Below are 23,427 nucleotides of genomic sequence, written 5' to 3'. Positions count from 1 at the left end.
GTAAGTGTGACACTTGCGGAGGTCCTTAGTTTTTGGGTTTCTTTTCTACCTCTGTGACGTAAACTGAGTTTGTACATCAGTCGGAACATCCCACAGTCTCTCACTAACCGATGCTAACAAAGTTTTAAGGTCATAAATATTGCAAGTATTTATATGAAAAAGGCGTGGAAGCTGTGAATAAAAATAAAAAAAAAAAACGCAATGAAAAGCAATGATTTGTGCTGTGTGACTGTGCATTGTTACACTTCTGCCTGACCTAGTTTATTGCGCCCCGTCCCTAACCTCAAAAGTTGGGACCGTCGTAAACTGAGAGCCCCCTGTAGTATGCAAAGATTTCTTTGTCTCATCCTCCATTGGTAAATGTGGATTTTATTCCATTCCCGAGGTTTGCGGTCAAGCCCTTAAACTCTGGGGAATACATTACGTCTGGAACTTTAGAGGATAACGGGAATAAGGGGAGGGGAGGATGGTGGTTTTTGGAAGAGGAAGGGGGTTTAGAGACAGGGGACAGGGGAGGGAGAGGGAGCAATGCGGTCAACTGGCCCTGAAAACGGATGGTCTGTGTCTTCTTTGAGGCTACTGTGAACGTTGTGGCACGTGGCAATGCACAATAAAGATGCACAATAAAGACTCGTACCGTATCATTATTTCAGTCAAAGTGAATGCATTCACTAGCTCAGCAGCTTGGAATCGATTCATGTGTAATGGAAGCCTTGAAAATCTTGAAAACCTAAATTTATAATGCTAAAAAAGAGCGTTGCACAGGGTGGCTTCTGCAGCGTAGCTTCGCTTTTCTTACCGTCAAGGCCAAACATGATTTTTCCAGCGGAATAAAGCCACAAATACTTGGCCAGGACAGCACACATGTTCAAAGAACGAGGAAAAATATGCATAAAAAGATGATTAAACGGCTATGTTTACCTGCTCTTGTCAGCTAATGTTTCCTTATATGCATGGTTCTTTGTTTAGCAATACTGTGTTTTATATTTTGGGTGTGAATGATAATACTGAAATCCAGTGAAATTGAGTATGGTCGGTAGTGGCTAAATGCTAGCAGAACTCAAGTGATTTAAAAAGAAAAAAATTCCTTTTTCTTTCAAATTTCCCCGTGTTAATGGTGAATGAATTGTTCAAAAGCAAACACAACAGAGACAGGTAAAGAACGACTATCATGGATGTCGTGATTAAATACTTTTTCCACTTCTGTCGGCTAAAATTATCTTAACCCGATGCTAGCATCAATCGATGACGTCATTTAAAGATGAATACACGGATGTGTATTATACGAGAAGAAATATTAAGTATTGTTTGTGTTGTAAAGAGGGAATTGTGCTGAAATCCATTCAAACTGCAAACTCGCTCGCAGCTAAATGTTAGCTAAAGCTATTGAACTGATAAACATTATTCTTTGAGAGTTGTCTCTCAAAAAGCTGTCCAAAAAGATAAACGATAGAGTTCTGACATTTTTATTTTTTTTTTAGTTTGCTGCAATGGCATGCTAACCTGCTTATTCAACCTCCCAAAAAAAGCTTTTTTTCATCATGACCGTATATCCAATCCAATTATCCCCACTCAAATTCAATCTTATTGCTTGTTTATTACATTTATAACCCCCCCCCCAAAAAAAAAAATACTAACATTATCATTGTTAGGTATTGTTTGAGGAATTTTGAGAGGAAAAACATAAATTCTGATATGGAATAAGGGTGCAACAACAAAATGTGGAAAAATTCAAGCTTTGTGAAAACTTTACAGATTCACAATATAAAAGAGAACAAAACAGCAGTTAACAACTTCCTCATCTTTGCGTGACACTCACTACAGGAACTTCACTCTATGTTTCCACTCATTAATATAAACCTAACATTCTCGGTGGAAAATTTGCCTAGTCCTGGTTTTGGTTTTCGAGACGCTTTAGGAAACATGTCTGCGTTTATTTTGCAGAAAGGGAAAAAAAAATCCCGTGTACGCATGCGAAACGTGCTCCGGCCATTATCTCGTTATCTGCAACATCGCGTAAACGCTTCCTCGGGAAATACGAGATTCCGACATTGCATCCCCGGATAATCAGCGACAAAAAAAATGTGGATATTGTTTGTGTTTGTGTGTGAGTGGAAGCCGACCCAGCAGGGACACGGAAGACTGCAAGTGTGTTTGCCAGTGGAAAGACCTTCAGAGACGGGCCAAGAAGAATGATTCACTTCAGTATCGCCCTCTGTTTGACCCCAGCTTTGCTCATTTCCTCATCTGTTGTCCGTGTAAACCAAAAAGCTTCTAAATTCAGAATCAAAAATAACGACTAAATTTAACACTCACATGCTGTATATGTGAGGAGGATTCATGTTTTTCCGCTGTTAAGGTGACAAGATGGACTTGACTGGACGGATTAAGGGGTACCAGAGTTATTAAAACTGACCTTAAGAAACTGCTCTTAGTCACTGAATCGCGAGTTATTTGACATTTTGGCGAATATTGAACTGACCTAATGTTCATTGACTCAACTGCAGAGAGGAGCATTTATCTGATGGAGGCATCCGGTTTCACCCATATCCAAATTCTGTCCTGTTCTGCTGCTGCCCAAGGGCAAAGTAAATGCAAGACTCCCTACCTGTTATTTATAGGTATAAATGCTTCCGTATGGGGGACACTGCTATCCAGGGATGTCAAAGATTTGGCCCGCGGGCCGCTGGGGGCTGAAATCTTGCCTGCAGGATGAATTTAAGAGCGGGAAAAATACAAAAGACGTCGTTCAGACGGGGACGCGGGATAATTTGGAGAATTATTATCCATCCATCTGTTTTCCCAGCTGCTTATCCTCACGAGGGTCGCGAGAGTGCTGGAGCTTATCCCAGCTGTCAACGGGCAGGAGGCGGGGTACTCCCTGAACTGGTTGCCAGCCAATCGCAGGGCACATCGAGAGACACAACCGTCACACTCGCAATCAATTCAGAGTGTCCAATTACTGTTGTATGTTTTTGGGATGTGGGAGGAAACCGGAGAGCCCGGAGAAAACCCACGCAGGCACGGGGAGAACATGCAAACTCCACAAAGGCTGGGCCGGGATTGAACCCGGGTCCTCAGAAATCTTAGGCCAACGTTTTACCAGGTGATCCACCGTGCCGCCGGAGAATTATTATGCTCCTGTAAAAAAAAAAAAAAAAAAAAAAAAAATGGAATGGTAATAATTGCTTGGTCTTCTTACATTTTAAATTGCAGTATGTTCCAAATAGAGTCACTGATAGTGTCATGATAAAGACGCCTGTCTTTGGTGCGAGCAGCGTGGAATCGATTCCCGCTCAGTGATGGTGTCGATATCTTCCCTCCAACTGACTGGCGACCAGTTCAGGGTGCAGTCCGCCTTTTTCCCAAAGCTAGCGGGGATAGGCTCCGGCTTTCCCGTGACCCTTGTGAGGATAAACGGCTTGGATAACGGATGGATGGATGTTCCAAATACCTCACTTAAATACAATCTCTCTGATAAAACATTATGCGCACGTTGTAGATGACAAACTGAAGAAAATTACTTAGAAGTCTGGGGTTGTTTTGTAAAACTTTGTGTTTTGTTTTGCATGCAAATAAAGGAAAACCACATTATTTATGTATTCATATATCAGGTATTTTTAGACATTAGTGGTCGTGCCCCTTTGACATCAAATTAGTCTTTATGCAGCCCTGAACTACAATGAGTTTGACGCCCCAGGGGTACAGAGAGTGGTAACAATGACAAAAGGAGGCTGGTGGGTCTCTACACAATGGTCTTGAAATAAAGGATCGATGGTGGTCTTGCTTTTAAATTGACGCCCGGGCCCCCTTTCTGATCTTTTAACAAATCCCAGCATGTCGCGTGATCCCACAAAGATCCCACTCAAGTACATCATGATTCAGTCAGCCGTATACAATTTCTCTCCCGTCCATTACTCATGCTGAGACGTATGGCCTTACACACGTCCGCATATCCATGTCCGCATACTGTACCCGCCCATGCGCGAGGTCACATGTGGCCGGTCAGCGCCACTTAAGAGGTCCACATAAGTATACGCTTGACTGTAAAGAAAATGGCCACACCATGCCTCATCTCCTTCTCATCATTGTGATTTGGGGAGTTCAAAGGGTTTCCCTTTGTGGCGTCTCACCAGAGTTTAGGCGACTTCAAACGCATATGTTTGCCTTTATGTGAACTGCCGGACGTTTAGCGGCTCCACATGCAAGGAGGGCCGAGTGCTTTTATGCGACCGTGTCAAGAGCAGAAGCGTGGCCGGGCTAACCGGGGTGCAGCGGCGCTTTGGGACCGCTCTGACTGCAGCATTGGCGAACAACGCCGATGTTTGATCTGTTGTTCGAAGACACGTGAAGATACATTTAGCTTCATCTACTTTGTACTTCGAAATAAATTAAATGGCTGTGACTGTGACTGGCCATATGTTTAGTCCGAGAAGAAAATAGTGCATCCCAGTTAGGACAAGTAGAGTGAAGAAAATGAGCATTTATTTGTGTGATACAGCTGCAAATAAGTATTTAAACGCCTGTCTATCGGCTAGAATTCTGACCCTCAAAGACCTGTTAGTCCGCCTTTAAAAGTCCACCTCCACTCCGTGTATTGTCCTAAATCAGATGCACCTGTGGGAGGTTGTTACCTGCATAAAGGCACCTATCTACCCATACAATCAGTAAGACTCAAACTTGTAACATGGCCAAGACCAAAGAGCTGTCCAAAGACATCAGAGACAAAATTGCACAGCTGGAAAGGGCTACGGAGAAATTGCCAAGCAGCTTCGTGGAAAAAGGTCCACTGTTGGAGCAATCGTTAGAAAATGGAACAAGCTAAACATGACGGTCAATCTCAATCGTAGTCGAGCCCCATGCAAGATATCACCACGTGGGGTCTCAATGATCCTAAGAAAGGTGAGGAATCGGCCCAGGACTACACGACAGGACTTGGTCAATGACCTGAAAAGAGCTGGGACCACCGTTTCCAGGGTGACTGTTGACGTCAAGGTTTGAAATCATGCATGGCACGGAAGGTTCCCCTGCTTAAACCAACGCGTCAAGGCCCGTCTTAAGTTTGCCAGTGACCATTTGGATGGTAAAGAGGAGTCATGGGAGAAGGTTTTGTGGTCAGATGAGACTAAAATGGAACTTTTTGGTCATAATTCCACTAACCGTATTTGGAGGAAGACGTCTGATGAGTTCCATCCCAAGAACAGAACACCATCCCTACTGTGAAGCATGGGGGTGGGAGCATCATGCTTTGGGGGAGTTTTTCTGCACATGGGACAGGACGACTGCACTGTATTAAGGAGAGGATGACCGCGGCCATGTATTGTGAGATTTTGGGGAACAACCTCTTTCCCTCAGTCAGTGCATTGAAGATGGGTCATGGCTGGGTCTTTCAAAATGACAATGACCCGAAGCACACAGCCAGGAAAACCAAGGAGTGGCTCCCTATGAAGCATATCAAGGTTCTGATATGGCCATGCCAGTCTCCAGACCCAAATCCAATAGAAAATCTTTGGAGGGAGTTGAAACTCCGTGTTTCTGAGCGACAGCGCAGATACCTGTCTGATCTAGAGAAGATCTGTGTGGAGGAGTGGGCCAAAATACCTCCTGCAGTGTGTGCAAACCTGGTGAACAACTACAGGAAACGTTTGACCTCTGTAATTGCAAACAAAGGCTGCTGTACCAAACGTTAACATTGGTTTTCTCAGGTGTTCAAATACTTTTTTGCAGCTGTATCACACAAATAAATCATTAAAAAAAATGACAAATTGTGATCTCCGGATTTTCTTTTTAGATTATCTCTCTTACAGTGGACATGCACCTCCGATGAAAATTTCAGACCCCGCCATGATTTCTAAGTGGGAGAACTTGCAATATAGCAGGGTGTTCAAATACTTATTTTTTTCACTGTAGGTTCAGTCCAGTTGAGAGCAACAGACTTCAATACAGTTTATTTAATTGCGCGTGACCTTGTAAGGATTAGCGGCTCAAACAATGGCACTTTTGCCTCACAGTTCTGACAACTTGGGTTCAAATCCGACCTCGCGTTGAATGGAGTTTGTACGTTCACCCTGTCTGTGCCTGCGTGGGTCGGGTTGTACTGAGCAGACAGACCATCTCCCCAAGCCGCCAAGTTCCATTTGCTCTTCTACGGTTATTGTTAGGCTTTTCCTCGCCATCGCAAAACATTCAGCGGTGTTTATTTTTAGTTGAGTTGGGTGTGGAAGAACACACACACCAAGGAGAAAAAAAATCCATAATAGGGACAAAACAGTTTTTCCGATCATTTCCATGATATGCTTTCAGCTACCTCCATGCAAATTTAGCTTAGCATCTGCGCGCTAAAATTAGTCCCTGTATGCCACGGACGTCTAGTTGACTGTAATATAAGCAGACGGACTCTTTCCCATGTCGTCAAGTTCCATTTCCTGTTCTATGGTTATTGTTACACTTTCATAACCATGAAAAAAAAAATCTCTGGTCATTTACACGTACAATAGTTCCTGCCCACTATGCTTTCATTTCCATGCTAATTATCACTTTCCTGTTCTAGCGAATAGAACGGTATTACAACTGTCTTTTCCTCTTTTGTGGAACTGTTTGTCTCCGTATCGGACTCTACCCAAACATGGTTGCCATTTACTATTTGTAGCATGTGGACAATGATGTCGCATTCGCACCTGGCTTCCATTAAACAGGAGTTACGTTCGTTGCCTTGATGCCACAGAGCCAGTAAACCTTTCAACGCCGATGCTCTTCTTTCCATGGCGGTCGTTAATCTACAGAGGAGAAGTCACGTAGGTGTAAATTGTAAAACCTTCATATCCTGGGTTCGTTTAGCAAAAATCACATGAGCGCACTAGCTATCAAGCAAGTCGAGTTAAGTCATTACCTGGCATAAAGCCCAAGTGACATGCCTATAAACATTCTAAAATAGATATTGTAAGGAAAAATACATATAACATTATTCACTTCAACGTCTATCCGAAAAAATTAATGTGAGCGGAGAGCGTGTCATCCATGCGCAAAGTTGCGGAAGTCTCACTCGATATCCAAGTGGTCGCCATATTGCCTACGACGTCATCAGCAGACGTCACACTGGGACATTCGCGATTGAAAAGACGTAGTGGCACACCTGCTATGGGAGAGGAACAACAGAGATTTTCAGATTTTTCCGACACGCCTTCTGACACGGAAGCTCTTTTCGAAGAAGAGAACGTCTCATAATCGAGTGAAGAGACCGGGGCAATATTACCCTATCGTTTCGAGCCATATTTAGATGATATACGGATCACTTCTAACTAACAACAGACTCCCCGACAGTATGTATGACAGTATGTAGCGTACGACTACGCCGTAAAGCGGCCTGGCTCGCCGTCCTGATGATCCTCCAGAGTGTCCGAACAATATCCAGCCATACAACGAGCTTGCATTTTGGCTAACACGAAGGAACAAAGAGCTACCTTCCCGCAGCTAAAACCGGTAGTGGGCGTCTGCTAATGACATCACTTCCTTCCTGCTTCTTCTCCTAAACGAATCTCTGGAGAGGATTTTCATGGCGGGAGTGACAAAAAGTCATATACGTCAAAATCATGTTGTGTGGTGAAAAAACGGATGTGTCCATTCCAGCTGCCTTTTTTTTTTTTGTAGATAAAAAGCATACTAAAAATCATGCATTTCATGACAGTGGACCTTTAAGCAAGTCACTCGTCAAGTCACACAGTCTTGCTCAGTCAAAACTCATTTCGCACATTACCCATTAGTCAAAGTCCTGCGATATGGTGTATTTCTTTATTTGAATGAAAATGAATATTTTAAAATCTCATAGCCAAGACTTGTCAAGTCACAGAGTTCAAGTATTTGTCAAGCCCAGTTGCATGAATAGCAAGTCTAAGTCAAATTGAGTCTATGTCAAGTCTTAAGAAATAGATATATTTTAGCCAAGTAAGGCCCATGTCCTCAAGTCATCCTATCTGTCTCATTCATTCTAAATCTCTTTTCTCCACGCTGTGGGAAAATCTGTCGAGGGTATCAAAGACAAGTTCTTCGTGATTCAGGCACAACATGCTCCCGCAGACGGAATAAATTAAAAATAGTTTAATGCCAACGCTGACAAATGTCCTCTGTTGTTTGACTCACTGCCATGCGTTGTCATAGACCGTCATAGCCGTCATTCAAAAAATATACATCGTATGTGGACTTGACTCACATGTGTCACATTCTCTTCCTGTAATTTGTGGTCCCCGTTGTTCCCGTTTTGCCCTTTTATTGCAAATCCCCTGCCTATGTCTTTGGGGGAAAGGCGCGTGCAGCCTGGCTTAAATAGCTGCAGTGAGTCATGGCTCTCCGTTTGCCACAAGTTGTGGCAGTTTGCTAACACGTCGCAGCGATAATGTCTGAAAGAGCTTCGCACCTGAGTGCTGTCATGTTGCCGATAAACCGATGCACTTTCCTCTAGGCTTGTTTGTTTTTGTGGGTGTACATCACGACGTCGCTTGCGCGTCTTTAAATGCAACCTCCACACAGGAACATATGGATTCAATTGTGCCGATTTCTCATTCCGACTTAAACTTGGTGGGAGGGGTGGGAGTCTCATTTTTTTGTTTTTTCTTCTTGTCAAGGGGGACTAGTAATTGCAAGACTGTCTGCCTGTCCATCCATCCATCCATCCATCCATACATCCATCCATCCAACCATCCATCCATCATGTATTGGAAAAGCATCGTGACTTACAACTATTCATCCATCCACCATCCATCTGTCCGTCCATGCATCCATCCATCCTCCATCCATCCATCCATCCATCCATCCATCCATCATGTAGTCGAAAAACATTGTGACTAATAACTATCCATCCATCCATCCATCATGTAGTGGAAAAGCATCATGACTAACTATTCATCCATCCATCCATCCATCCATCATGTCGTGGAAAAACATTGTGACTAATAACTATCTATCCATCTGTCCATCCATCCATCCATCCATCCATCCATCCATCCTCCATCCATCCATCCATCATGTAGTGGAAAAACTGTGACTAATAACTATCTCATCCATCCATCCATCCATCCATCCATCCATCATGTAGTGGAAAAACTGTGACTAATAACTATCCCATCCATCCATCGATTAATCCATCCATCATGTCGTGGAAAAACATTGTGACTAATAACTATCCCATCCATCCATCCATCCATCCATCCATCCATCCATCCATCCATCCATCCATCATCCATCCATCCATCCATCATGTAGTGGAAAAACTGTGACTAATAACTATCCCATCCATCCATCCATTTTCTTTGCCGCTTATCCTCACGAGGGTCACGGAGAGTGCTGGAGCCTATCCCAGCTGATAACGGGCAGGAGGCAGGGTACACCCTGAGCTGGTTGCCAGCCAATCGCAGGGCACATCGAGACAAACAGCCGCACTCAAAATCACACCTAGGAGCAATTTAGAGTGTCCAATTCACGTTGCATGTTTTTGGGATGTGGGAGGAAACCGGAGTGCCCGGAGAAAACCCACAAAGGCACGGGGAGGACATGCAAACTCCACACTGGCGGATCCGGGATTGAACCTGGGACCTAAGAACTGTGAGGCCAACACTTTCCAGCTGCGCCACCATGCCTTCTTTCTGTTTTATAAATGTGTAATTATACTATTGGTGTTATTTTTTTTACCCCCCCTGCCCTTAAAAAATCAGAAAAACAAAAACAAAACTATAATTGTTTAGAATAGGGATATAAAATGCAGATATGTGTGTGTGTGTGTGTGTTGCCATAGAGACAACGACTACAACTCATGTCAGGCGTCTGTGTTTGCACATGTCAAACACTACGGGCTACCTGGTTCACGTGTACACACACTCAAATATCACGTTTGCGTTTCACACCACAGTGTTGACCAGACAAACGCCACAATGTCCCGGCAGCGGCGGCGCGGTCTCGTACCTGTGACGGTCACAGGTTTGATCCCCACTGCCGTGTTAGAATGATATACAGTACACCGATAACGCTGTGTGAGTTCGTCGAAGTACAAGCTGCGGAATTTGGCTGCTTCAAAACAAAACAGCTCAGTTCTTGGTCAGTTTCACTCGAGGCATTTTCATCTTATTTTTTTGGGTGAAATTCGTGTTTGGAGGGGAGGTTTTTCCTCGATGGACAGGCGGGTGCGACTGAGTTAATTTTGGGTGAGGGGTTTGTGCTCAAGACCGCTAAAATCCAGTATTTTCACCAGGGTGTACGTACTCAGCATTCCTTAACCTGTTGAATCCTTGAAATGATCATCAACGTTTGACCCCACGCTCTGCTCATGTTGAAATGAATAAAATTCTTGAAAATGAATCGTCACCCATCCGTCCGGAATATCTACTTCCAATCCAATTTGAGCTCTGAAATTTTCACAAAAAGAGCTGCTACAAAGCAAAATGGCTGACTTCATGATCAATTTCAGTCATGGGCCCTTGAGACCTTTTCTTTACATACATTTTCAAATCCCTTTCAGAAATCGGTGAGTTCTGTAAACGTAGACAAGTGTTTATTCATGACTACTTCTGATTGATTTGCTTTTATTGTCTGTGCTTACTTGAACGCGTCTCCTTATTTGCTCAAAGGGACACAAAATTATGATTTCTTTTTTTGCGAGAAAAGTGCGCCGGTAAAGTGATGTGGTTTGGCTGCAGCCTTCCCAGCAGTATGACATGATTTCACCAGCGTGGAAGGATAAATATAAACTTCCTCTGCGGTCATGCTCGCCACCGTGCGCCTCGGTTTGTAACTAAGCTCTCCGCACTGTCATTATTTACCTACACAAGATTTTCATATTTTATTGTTTTATTATTATTTTTTTTAAACTGGCCATCAGTTTCTACGTAAGTGGGGGGGGGGGGGGTTACAGAAATGCTTTGTCAGCGAGTCTTTTCTGCGCAACCAATCATCTCGGCAGCTAGCTAACATTTTAGCTTCGCTCTCTGGTCGCGAGGTCGCTGTGGGGAAAGCAGTTATTGTTTTTCTGTGGAAGTGTTGAGTGGGTTGAGCATAGTGGAGCTCCCCCCCCCCCTTCTTCTCCCACACATGAAACGAAATCAGAGGTTAAAAAATAAACCGATTGTAAACGTATCGCAGATGATTGATTGGGATCATCATAGGACACAATAAAACTTTATTGGCATTGTAAAAAAAACAAAAACAAAAGGGTGTTTAGCAGCTTGGTCGGAAAGACAAGCCAAACCAAAAAAAAAAAGAGCTATACGCAAATAGTAACAAATAAAACTAAATGCATATTGTTACAGAAATATAAAATGTATTTTTGTATTTAGATTTTTTTTTCAACAAAAACACCATATTTCATTCATATAGTGGCTGGAGGCATTGTCAAGTACATGTGATTTATAATGTCTCCCATACAAAAGGAAATTTGCCTGCATGCACTATTAAAACATGATTTAAACACACTGAACCACGTAAAATAAATAATTATGCAATTTGAATTATGGTGTGATTGTTGAATTGACTACAAAGATATTGAAAATATAATATGACATTTTCACATGATTATGTGCGTAACAGCAGTTTGAAATGGGAAAGCTGCTTATTGGGGTGGGCTTCATCTCTACAAATGCATTTTTATAAAAAAAATATTATATGAGGCTTACAACACAGTATTAAGGATATAGTAACATGAGAAGTGCAATTTACCAATTATTTAAGGCACACAACTCAAATATTTAAAATACTAAATATGAATATGTAATATGTGTATTGTAACAGTTTTTTCATTAATTCAAATAAATCATTTGAAATCATATATTTAAAATACAAAATATAATCCATATTTCAATATGATTATTTAGTCAGGGCGGCACGGTGGCACAGCTGGAAAGCGTTGGCCTCCGGTTTGGTTCTCCAGACCCGCCTGTGTGGAGTTTGCATGTTCTCCCCGTACCTGCGTGGGTTTTCTCCGGGTGGGCACTCCGATTTCCTCCCACATCCCAAAAACATGCAGCATTAATTGGACACTCTAAATTGCCCCTAGGTGTGATTGTGAGTGCCGCTGTTTGTCCCCATGTGCCCTGCGATCGGCTGGCAACCAGTTCTGGGTGTACCCCGCCTCGTGCCCGTTGACAGCTGGGATAAGCTGCAGGACTCCCGTGACCCTGGTGAGGATAAGCGGCTAAGAAAATGGATGGATGATTTACTCAACTGAAGAGAGTACAAAAAAAATCAAATTGGATTACAGTGTATATGGAGGGAGTGAACTACCACATATAATAATATAAATATATAAATTAGACTGTATTATAATAAGGCTCCACCCTCATGAGGATAAGCGGTGAAGAAAATTGATGTATTATAATATTGACAAAATTATTTAATCTCCACGGTACCCTGTACAGCTTTACAGATACCATATCTATCTATGCTCTCATTAAATGTCTCCATTGGTCCCCCCCCCCGCCCGGGATGCAGACCAAGCTCCCCGTGCTGCTACTGGGCCGCTCGTCAGACCTGAGGCCGGGCGAGTTCGTGGTGGCCATCGGTAGCCCGTTCTCCCTGCAGAACACCGTCACCACCGGAATCGTCAGCACCACCCAGAGGGGGGGCAGGGAGCTGGGCCTGAGCAACTCCGACATGGACTACATCCAGACGGACGCCATCATCAACGTAAGGCCCCCTGTGCGTCATCAACGTTTAGACGGAGAGAGAACCCGGAGAGATATTTACATGCATTTTTTTTTTCCAATCATCAGTACGGCAATTCTGGTGGACCTCTGGTCAATCTGGTAAGATGATTTTGACTTTATTTGCTTATAAGACTTGCAAGTCAGGAGAACCGTTTAAGGATTTATCGAAGTCGATGTCATATTTAAATAATTCAATGAATTTCAAAAGATTTTTTTTCTTCTGTGTGAGCTCTGCGGCATTCACACGCGACCTCGACACTGATTTCATTCCCTGGGTCAAATTGACCCGGTAACATGAAGCGCTTTTCCTGCGAAACGAACGTTAACAGGAGCCTTAATCGTACTTTTAGGACGGCGAGGTGGTCGGAATCAATACGTTGAAAGTGACCGCCGGCATTTCTTTCGCCATTCCCTCCGACAAGATCCAGCAGTTTCTGGCGGAGTCCTACGATCGACAGTCCAGAGGTGAGCTAAAATTCCTTTTTGGTGGCTGACACCTCATGAACAACGGTGCTTAATTTTAAGGAGACTTATTTTGCGTGTGTGTGTGCTTCAACACTTTTAAAACAGCTCCCTGGTTTATTAATAACATACTTATTACATGCTTTATACCCCTAAATACCGCAAAGATCAAGTATCATACTACACTTGACACAACACGGGGGTGGTCCTGTCTCATAAAAATTGCTTCCCGTCATGCCAATAGATACTTTGCACGTGACGTCACGAGTCACATGACTTTTGTTTTCGACCCCCACAGGACGGCGAAACTACAATACAACTTGCGTTTTTTACCGATCTTTTTGTGAATATTGGCTTGCTTATAAGCGCATTCCGGCCTCTTCATCCTGGTATTTCATTGTGTGGCTTATGGTTGTAAGAACGGACAGAAAAAGGGTCTGACACTTCAGGCGTTGTTTACCTTTTGCTGGGCATTCAGCTAATTTACTTGTTACATATTTTTACTGCGGTTTTTGGGCTGTCAATATGCCTACTAGCACCCGCAGTGAAACTTTGCTTTCCATGTTTCCGGTGGATAACGCGAACCTCGTGGCTGTCGCTAGCCATAGCCTTTAGCCGCACTTTTGCTAACTCGTGGGAGCGGGCTTTGCCGACCACTTTTTTCAAGCGTGAGCGCCGGTGCCCTGGCTGACTAACTTTTCGCGCGCACTCGGTGAGTTGGTAGCAAGAATTATGCTGTCTCTGACCATCTCATCGCTGTTTCGCTTGAGTTCTGTCACAAAGTGCTCACAGCTAGCTAATACCGGTTTTGCCCAAATTTTTCGTAATATGTTTTTAGCAAATTATCTTCATCTCCGGTCGGTGTCCACGTATTGCCGACATCCCCTCCTTTATCGCCGATCCACAGCAGCAGGAAACTGCAATTTTTCTCTTCAGCTCTGTTTTTAACCGGTGCCGTGAACTTGAGTTCGGCGCGTTGCTTGAATCTGCGCCACGCATCTGGTAGAGTGGATGAGTTGGAACACCGAACGCCTCCTCGTTGTCTTTGATTAACCACCCCCCCAGAGTCCGTAGTTATTGAATAACGTAGACGTGAGTCCAACTGTACTTTTTAACGTGGGTTAATATTTATTTCGCTTTTTCCCTGCCAACCTCTCTAGCTCAATTCCTTATCGTCCTGTCTCGTCGTCCCCTGCTGACGTCGCCAGAATCACAATCACACCACATTTGCTATATACGAGAAGTACTATAGCTCAATCTAATAATAACGAGACAATACTTGCTCTCGAGTTTCACATGTGGCTTCTTTCTTTAGTCCTCACTCCAGCACAAGTGCCATGATATGTAGACACGATCTTGCCGTCCAAAATGGCGTTGTGAACAAAAAAAAAACACATGGTCAGCGTGACATCAATGAAAAGTATTTATTCCAAGTAGTTCCAGGAGCTTGAACGAGGCATGCGGCTTTCTATTAGAGAATGATTTACAGAGTGTTGGGGGAAAAAAAGCATTTTCACTTGTCGATGCAGCACTTCATTGACAAACCCGTTGGAAGTTGGGATATTGTGTTAAACATAAATAAAAACTGAATACGATGATGTGCAAATCACGTTCGACCTATATTTTATTGAACACACGATAAAAACATGTAAGGTCCTTGTAAATTCGCCGGATTGTGACATGTCAATTCGCTCGTAGAAAGATTTTATTTGTTTAATTTCACACTTGGATGGACAGGCCTGCACTCCAGAAGGCTATTTGTGTACAGGCTATGGAAAAGTACATTTTCCATGCTATGTCCTCATTAATATGAGCAAATACAGTAAGTTTGGCGAGTCCCGCGGCGTTGGAAAATTTAAGAGCTTGCGTCAAACCAAGAAAAACAGCTAAGGAGATTGGCGGTGAACTGTCCAAGGCGTTTATTAAAATCTGGAAGGAAAGTGGTTAACCAGCATCTTCCAGTGAGGAAGATGGTTGGGGGGTGGGGAGCTCTGTTTAGTCGTGACTGTTAAATTATTTCCACAACCGTGTTGCGAAGAGAAGTGGTGGGGTTAAGACTGAACAGCTGTGTTGTCTTTAGGAAACCACTTGTCATCAGCAGGGCTAATTGGGGAGGGGTGGGGGTGGGAGGTGTCACTTAAATGGTTATAATTGTTGTAACGTGATGGTTGTATCAGATCATTTTAGCGATGCCAAACATCAACCGTACAATCCTTCAAGTTGCAGTTTTACGAGCTGGACCCGTTTCAAAACGTCCGGTCGGTTCTTCACGAGGCCAAAAATAGGTGGTCAGCTGGCTATGCTGTACTAAATGATTAGCTTTTTCCAAGATGCCGGCATAATGACGTGATGCAAACCCAACGAGAATACCTGGAAAATAATTTACAGCGTACCAATTCTCCCTTCATTATTAGCATTGTGTTCATTTGTCCTTTTGTACTTAGTGAGCTGGCTACTTTTTGGCTCATGATGTTAGGAATAGACAGTTTAGTTTCATTTTTGGGGGGGCAATGATATAAATGTCACAAAATGGCATCGAGTGCTAAATTCTTCAGTTTTCATCTAAGGTTGCTCCAAAATTTAATCCTCTTAACTCACTAACCATCAAGCAAACTGCAATCAAAGCAATACCGAGCACCTTCTTGCTTGGGGGAGGTAATAATACGAGCCGATGGGCGGCACCCAGTATGATCTAATAAACAGGTGTCAAACTCAAGGCCCCGGGGCCAGATCCAGGCCACCGCATGATTTTATGTGGCCCACAAAGGCAAACCCCATCCATCCATACAACCATCCATTTTCTTAGCCGCTTATGCTCATGAGGTTTGCGGGAGAACTGGAGCCTAACCCAGCTGTCAATGGGCAGGAGGCAGGGTACACCCTAAACTGGTTGCTAGCCAAGCGCAGGGCACATCGAGACAAACAGCCACACTTACAATCATAAATAGGGGCAATTTAGCATGTCCAATTCATGTTGCATGTTTTTTGTGATGTGGGAGGAAACCGGAGTGCCCGGAGGAAACCTACGCGGGCCCGGGATTGAACCCGGGACCTCAGAAATGTGAGGTCAACGCTCCAGCTGAGCCACCGTCAAATCTCGTCAACTTCCGTAATTTTTGTTCAAATTTGTACCAAAATTTCAAATTGTAATGCCATTGATGATGGCATTGAGATATTGCAAGTGTTTTGTGTTACCACACAATAATAGTTCGAAAACCCTTTACATTTGATTTCTGGTTCAAAACTATTTCATAAATGATGCGGTGAAAGATTTTTATGCTTTCACAGTCGTAACGGCCCTCCGAGGGAAACTGTAACTACAACGGGGCCCGGGTTTGACACCCCTGCTGTAATAGGAGCAGAGTGAAGCTGATAAACAGATGAATGACGACGTCGCATTCACGACTTTTCTGCAGGTACGGCAGCTGCCAAAAAGAAATACATCGGCGTGAGGATGATGACCCTCACTTCAGCGTACGTTGCGCACGCCGTCATACACTACCTCCATGATTTATGACTTTGTCTGCATATTTTTTTTTTTTTTTACTCATTGCATCTGTTTCTCGTTTATTTTATTTTTTTTACGCGTCTGCAGACTGGCCAAAGAGCTGAAGAGCCGACATCGAGACTTCCCTGACATCACCTCTGGCGCTTACGTCATGGAAGTCATTGCGAAGACGCCAGCTGCAGTGTAAGTGATAGTTTTCACACATGCCTCCTAGAGGAATGAACACATTTTGGGGTAAAGAATTCACAGAGCACTCAAGCGATGAAGCATTGAAGTACTTAACGCATGCAAAGTGACGTCAAGAGAGTTACAGGGGTACTTTAAATTGCAGTAAAATGCAAGCGAAGGGGGTTGTCTTATTATTTTGTGCCACTGATCTAAAAAAAAAAGACCGGCTAGCGCATGCACATCAAGCGGTATGTCGATTGGTTGAAGCCAGTCGGTCGCCATCTTGGTACTCCCAAAAAGTGTGGAGGACATGGTTTACAGGTTGGATTATGTTGGGGTCAAAGTTTGGAATGTAGAATTAAAAATTGTTGCGTGAGCTTGACATTTTTTTCAGTTCTGGTAACATGAAGGATTTTTAATTGGATTTGGTAAGCCAAAAAAGGCCAAGTGCAAAGGAAAGACATATAACACTGTGACTATGAAGAAACCTTGCATATTAGCTAGGGCCCGATTTCCGTGACATGTTAACTTTTCCCAAAATATGCTGTGAAGCCCTACCATCATAACAGCAAAAAAACTAAACATTTTTTATCATAAAAACATTACATTTTAAGTCAATCAGTTAGTTATTTTTGGAAAATATGGACTCGCAATGGGAAAATACATGCTAAATGCAATGTTCATTTGTTTTCTCTGCAATGTCCTGTTTCAGACAAAAAAATCTAAACTTGTTTCCTTGCATTTGAAAATCAAATTCAATTTGCAGAGTTCTGTATTATGAAATTCATCAGAAATTTCACAGAAAATGTGTTTTCTTGCTTATCCGCTGATAAAGTTGGAGAAAATATTGCTTTTTTGCGAAAAATTGTCAGCCTATAAAGGTGAAGCAGAGAGTGAACAGTGAACAACAACAACTATAAACAAATCTTTCAAGTGAATTAAGCTCATCAGAAAATAATAAACCCTTTACAAACAAACTTTAACAGTGTCAAACTAAATCTTTCTAACTTACCTGTGGAATATTTTCTCACAGCCACGAAACTGGCGATTAATGCAGCTGCACAGGTCGGCATGGTTGCTTTTGGAGTTTCAAGATGGCGGATGGCGACTTCAGTTTTGGTGGCCAATGAGCCGTCCAGTCTTTTTTTTAGATCAGTGGTTCAGGGCACTTCCTGGTTCAACTGGACCGTAGTATGTTTTATCATGGGTCAGGGCGAAAGTTTCATTGGGCCTTGAGTGGCAAAAATTGTCATTTTTCAGGCCATGAAAAAAAAACAGTGTTTTCTGGTTTGGTATAAATCCGGGATCATCTTTCAGCAGCTTTAAAACAGGCTAACGTGGGTCTTTGCTGATTGGCCAAGATTTTGTGACTCACTTAAGCGGCCAAATACGTTCCTCAGCTCGATAAAGACTGAAAAGCCGTGGCTCCCACTGACAACAAACCACGGGTGTGAGGCCTCCCCTCTCACCATCGCTGCCCCCGCCATTCCAGCAGATGGGGGTGGGGGTGCGGGAAGTTTGGACAGACGCTGAGATCAGCCGATTCCTCCGAAGCCTCATGCAGGAGAGTTCGTCTCCGTGCTGCGGTTTGCCCGTCTCTGCCCTACCAGGCCTCATTAGTCTCTATTATGCACGCTATTATGCACAATAACATATCTGTGGTGCACTTAGATGCTTTAAAAGAGGAGTGCGTGGGCTCACTTTAGAGAACCTTCTATTAGCCGGTTGGGCTACAGAGGAAAGTTGTAATAGCCTTGGAAGAGGCCTTTGGCACCGCTATTCAAGTCTCAAAATAACACGTAATGATATATAACATAATAATATAACTAAAGTAATGTATACCTACATAAGTGCTCTCATTTGGATAAGTGAATTTAAAACAACCGCGGTGCAGTGTTGCACCGAGAAGACATCCCTACACCTTAACACACTGCACACTTAACTCTCAGAATAGAAGGCAAAAGAATAGAATAGAAAAGAAAAAAAAAAGAAAAGCCACCTCGTTGCAGAGTGGACAGTGAAGTTACATGAATACCGTAATTTCCGGCCGATAAAACGCGACTTTTTTCACACGCTTTCAACCCTGGGGTTTATGCGGTGATGCGGCTAATTTGTCCATTTTCCCTCACGGCCGCAAGGGGGGACTCGAGTGGAAAAGGTAAGCGTGAGACCGGTGGAATATATGTGCCGAGGAAGTGACTTTTACCGGTCCGGCCCTGTTAGCGCTGTGCTAGCGTGTTACTGCCGTGCCTCAGTGATTTTTACCGGTATGTTGTTTTTTTCTAACCGGCCCTGTTAGCGTGGCGCTAGCGTTAGCAGGACGGCGCTAGCGTTAAACTCACTGTGTACCGTTTTTGTAAATATCTTGTTTCGATGTGGGTTTCAATGTGTGCAGCTTTTGCACAGCTGCGGCATATGTAAGTACCAAATAGTATTTCCTTTACAAATGTACTGGGTGAGGCTTATAACCAGTTGCGCCCTGTAGGCCGGGAATTACGGTATGTCTTGGGTCATAAAGAAAGGAATGTAGTCAATGAAGTCAGTTTTAATGTCACACAAATCCAGTTAAATGTTATACAATATGACAGTTTTTTTAACATAATGTGAAATCCCCCGAAGTTTCTAGTCCACGTTTTAGAAGTAAATTGCGCACCTAAATTTAATTATAAACATACTTAATAATTAAAGGGAAATAAATACTACTGGGAACAGCATCATTTATGTTTATTTTTATTTAAACTTTATTTCACCAGGTCAGGCCATTTAGAATGTGTTCTCCTTTACGGTGCCAACCTGACAAAAGTGCAATTAACACTAGAAAAAAAAAACTTCATTTCTGCTTCCATGTGCTTAAAATGATTGGATTAAAGTTATGTAATTATCCACAACATTCCCTTATAAAATTCAGGAGAAGAGATATGTTAACACATTTTAATTATATGCAACTGACCTACATGTTCACTGTAAGTAAATTCAAAGTCACTTTTTTTTTTTGTGGAACACAAACTGTACTATGTGATGTACACAACATATACACAAAATACAAACAAAAGATAAAAAACAATGTTTCAAGCTGTTATGTATCGAATCATGTTATAACGCAGAGGATATCATGTTATAACGTTAACAGTGTAATGTGAAACGAGTTCCATTATAACGGGTAACATGAAATTATTCACATTATACAGTGTAATTAACCACATTATAACGTGAAACATATCATGTTGTAACTTGAAACATATCACGTTATAACGTGGTAGCGACCTTTTTTATGTGGTGTGGCAGCAATACGCTTTTGTAATTATGGTATGAGAGAGGAACAGGATAGAAATCTTCTTTAGCCAGTAGAGGGCACTGGGATTGCGGACGTTGCGATCAAAAACGTGCGTCACTCGCGTTTGCCGCACGCCAAGTATGACGTCAAAGAAATCAACTGCAGTTTTCAAACAGCCAAAACTTTGGGATGGCGATTTTATTTGTTTTCTTTAGTTTTCCAGCTTCAACAGGATATGGTGATTAATAAAAGGACTGCCCATTGTAGAAAATGCCAGCAGCCCCCCCACCCCCCCCTCGCTAACTCAGATGTTTACTCGCAATTTAAAAAGTATTTCTCACACACACCTGGATCCCCCTGGGTGTTATGCTCAGCTTCGCTGCAGAGACCCTCCTAAAACATGCCGTTTGGAGAACAGATGTGTTTGTTACAAGAGAATCTCTCGTGGCGTTCATGAGTGTGCGCGAGCACGAGTGTGGTTTTCCGTGTTTTCTAAACAACCCCTTCATTAAGCGTCTGCGTCGGGATTCGTTTATTAATATGCCAACTCCATCCTTTGTCCGACTCCGCATGTTAGGTTTATTCCATGCGCGAGCGGGTGTCCGATTTTTCCCCTGATTGCGTCATTGTGAACGTCCTCCGAGCAAGTGTTAATCCTCAAGACCAAAGAGAGCGGATAAATGCATGCATGGATGAGCAAAACATTACGTCAACCTCATGCCATTACCGCTCGAAATAAGAGGAGCAATAGTGCCCATAAATCATCTTATTGTACACTGTATTATAAAGTTAGTGACACAAGTAAGTTATGAACACCAAAACTGTGGCAGTGCCAACAAAGATGATTTACTTTTAAAAAATATTTCATACAGAGTAGCCATTGTGTAGAATTTAATATATACAAATTAAATATTTAAACATGTCTCCCCATAAGTACAGTATTTCACATTTATGACAGATTAATAATCACTGTGTGTAATGTAATCATGACAAGTTAAATAGTAAGTAAGTTTCTTTCGGCTTGTCCCTTTCGGGGTCGCCACAGCGTGTGTCATCTCAGATGAACGCACATATATGTTTGGCACAATTTTTACGCCGGATGCCCTTCCTGACGCAACCCTTCTCAGGGAGTGGAGGCCCCAGTGGGATACGAACCCACAACCCCTGGTTTATCAAACCAGTGCTCTAACCACTGAGCTACAGGGCCTCTAATCATGACAAGTTAAATAAATACATAAATAAATACCAATTAACAAATTCCTGTTGCCTTTGGAACATGAGTGTTTGAAAATGAATGAAATGAGTTTTTTTTGCATTTTTCTCCAACAATATATTTTTATTTAAAAATATAAGGAGTTATTTATGTGGAGAGTGTAATAAAAAATAAATGTATTAATTGTGTTTAATTTTAAAAAATTTATTACATTCTAGAGTTACTACAAGGTCCATGTGTATTGTTCTTGAGAGCAAAATTGTTGGAAAATATTTGGAAAATTCCCTGAAATTAGAATATTTGTAAAATTAAAATTAAAAATATACACTAATTTCCATCCCTGATAAATAACTTAGAACAGCTACAAAGCTGTGGTTATTGTACAGTGCTTGGTACTTTATATGTAGTACAGCTTTATATGTATTGTTTAAGCTTAAAAACTCAAGCATTTAAATGATCATCAAATTAAAAAATTAAACCAATATAAACTTTATAATCAATTCAGAGTTGTGGTTGATGTGGACACAATAAAAATACATAATTATTATTGTGGATGAGCCAAAGCACTTACTTCCATCTGTCCCTCCATCCATCGCCCTCTTCCTTGCGTGTCTTGCAGCGGCGGCCTCAAGGAACACGACGTGATCATCTCCATCAACGGCAAGCGGATCTCCACGGCCAACGACGTCAGCGCCGCCGTCAAAAAGGACAAAAGCCTGAAGGTGGTGGTGCGCCGCGGCAACGAGGACGCCATCCTCACCGTCGTTCCCGTGGAGATTGACCCTTGACCTTCACTCCAGTTCCAAGTGTAGCCAGGTTTTTACTCATCACCAGCGGACTACCTGGTGGTCGTAGAGGGGGTGGGGGGAATCCTACGGCCACGCCATCCTCCTGTGAGTTGCCAGATTCCGGAACGTTCTGGCGATTATGCCTTGAAAAATCAGCGACTGTACGGATTGCTGTAAAAAGCTACGCTGTACTTCCTGTGTGTGCGTGTGTGCGCGTGTGTGTGCATGTGTCATGTGGGTTGGTTGGTTTTCATTTTTCTACTCTTTTGGGATCACCACCAACAAACAAGAAGCTATTGTTGTCTGTCTACTCTCTTTTTAATATTATTGCTCAGTCAGGCCTTCCTCTGCACTTTTGTAGCTATTTAGAGACTCGCTGAGCACTTCTACAGTAATGTGTATAAATATTGTGTTCTAACCTCTTTTTTTAATGGATTAAAAGTACTGTAGAGTATTTTGTGGATTACGTCACGTTTGATGGAAATAAATGGTTTTGCCTTTTTGAAGCGGTTTGCTTTCAATAGAATTCACATTGAAGTAAAATGTCAAAATTAATGTAGAATAAATAAGTCTAATAAAAAAAATCGTTTATTTTTTATGCAAAAAAAGACTAAAAATGTATAAATAATAAAATTGGAACAATTACTTGAAGAATGATGCACAAAATCAAAAACAACTAAAATAAGATGAAAAAAACACACAGAGCAACTATTTTAATCAATATTATGAAAAATATCAAATCAAAAATACAAATAAAATCTACCCTTACCACTCACAAAATAAATTTAAAAAGTAAAAAATACCCATATATTTTCCAAATAAAGTCGCATCAGCACAATCTAAATAAATATAATTTGATTTTATTAAATGCACATAAAATCTACCTATAACAACCACAAATTAAATTAAAAAAATAAAGAATACACAAATATTTTTCAAATAAAATCTCATCAACCAAATCTAAATAATTCTAATTCGATTTTATTCACTGCAATTAAAATCTACCCATAACAAACTCAATAATGACTCCAAGGTAACATTCTTAAATTGAGTAAATAAAATCGACCCAAAATGGGAAAAATGCAGTAGTTATACAAATAAAAACCCCAGAAACAAGCCAAATATTGATTTTAGTTTAATTAAACGAATAAATACAAATAAAAAATTACTCAAAAAAAGCTTTGACGTATAGAAACAATTTAAATAAAATCAGATTTTTTTTCCAGAACCCAAATAATCATTGTAGTGAAATAATTAAATAATAATAATAATAATAATTAAAATAGCTCAAATACATACAAAACAAAACAGAATCTACACAGAACCACCCA

The 23,427-nt window shown here is 41.9% G+C and overlaps 1 protein-coding gene across 1 annotated transcript in view; it reads left to right on the top strand.

Moving 5' to 3' along the window:
- LOC133509356 (serine protease HTRA1A-like) overlaps window positions 1-22,602 on the top strand; it is a 41,889-nt gene extending 19,287 nt beyond the window's left edge. Inside the window, exons 5-10 of the mRNA XM_061836193.1 lie at window positions 12,469-12,663; window positions 12,750-12,782; window positions 13,034-13,148; window positions 16,562-16,619; window positions 16,741-16,836; window positions 21,928-22,602. Of these exons, the coding sequence (XP_061692177.1) occupies window positions 12,469-12,663; window positions 12,750-12,782; window positions 13,034-13,148; window positions 16,562-16,619; window positions 16,741-16,836; window positions 21,928-22,096 (666 nt within the window). The 3' untranslated portion in view covers window positions 22,097-22,602. The remainder of the gene's footprint in view (window positions 1-12,468; window positions 12,664-12,749; window positions 12,783-13,033; window positions 13,149-16,561; window positions 16,620-16,740; window positions 16,837-21,927) is intronic.
- Window positions 22,603-23,427: the final 825 nt, after the last annotated feature.

This window comes from Syngnathoides biaculeatus, chromosome 12 (genome assembly GCF_019802595.1).
Source record: "Syngnathoides biaculeatus isolate LvHL_M chromosome 12, ASM1980259v1, whole genome shotgun sequence".
Classification (NCBI taxonomy): Eukaryota; Metazoa; Chordata; class Actinopteri; order Syngnathiformes; family Syngnathidae; genus Syngnathoides; species Syngnathoides biaculeatus.
This window is presented reverse-complemented; position numbering and strand designations above follow the sequence as displayed.